General features: G+C 40.3%; 1 protein-coding gene across 1 annotated transcript in view; it reads left to right on the forward strand.

Annotated features, from left to right (window-relative positions):
* Positions 1 to 6: 6 nt before the first annotated feature.
* LOC119586432 (transcription elongation factor SPT4-like) overlaps positions 7 to 491 on the forward strand; it is a gene marked incomplete in the record, with an annotated part of 66681 nt that continues 66196 nt past the window's right edge. Inside the window, 1 exon segment of the mRNA XM_037935158.1 lies at positions 7 to 128. Within this exon segment, the coding sequence (XP_037791086.1) occupies positions 66 to 128 (63 nt within the window).

Raw genomic sequence — 491 nt, forward strand, 5'->3', positions numbered from 1 at the left:
AGACATTGCTTTATAAACAACAGCACGAGAAAGATCAGCGAAAGCGGCGCTTTCGTTTAAGAATTATGGAGAATATCCCAAAAGATTTACGAGGACTTCGAGCTTGTCTTGTCTGCTCGCTTGTGAAGGTAAGATATATAATAGTGTTAGTCTGTGATACTGTTTACTGTTAGTATATATAGATGTGTGGTTAGTTTTATAAACAATAAATGTTTGTTTCTAGAGTTCTAGATTCGCCGCCGATGTTTCGAGTTGATTGGTGCAGTTGATTTGCGCAGGCAGTATAAAGCGAAAAGAAGAATATTGAAAATTGCGTTACGCTTGAGAAGTTTATTAGTCGGTTATGGCTATTTTCGGGGATATGGCATGTGCACACCCGGGATTTCATTTCTGGCTGTGGCTACGTTAATGGTATCGTTTTGCGATGTCTGTTGACTATCTTTCCAGGAGTTCTGGTTGCACGTTCACAGTGTGGAGCTCTTGAACTCTGC

This window comes from Penaeus monodon, chromosome 21 (assembly GCF_015228065.2).
Source record: "Penaeus monodon isolate SGIC_2016 chromosome 21, NSTDA_Pmon_1, whole genome shotgun sequence".
Taxonomy (NCBI): domain Eukaryota; kingdom Metazoa; phylum Arthropoda; class Malacostraca; order Decapoda; family Penaeidae; genus Penaeus; species Penaeus monodon.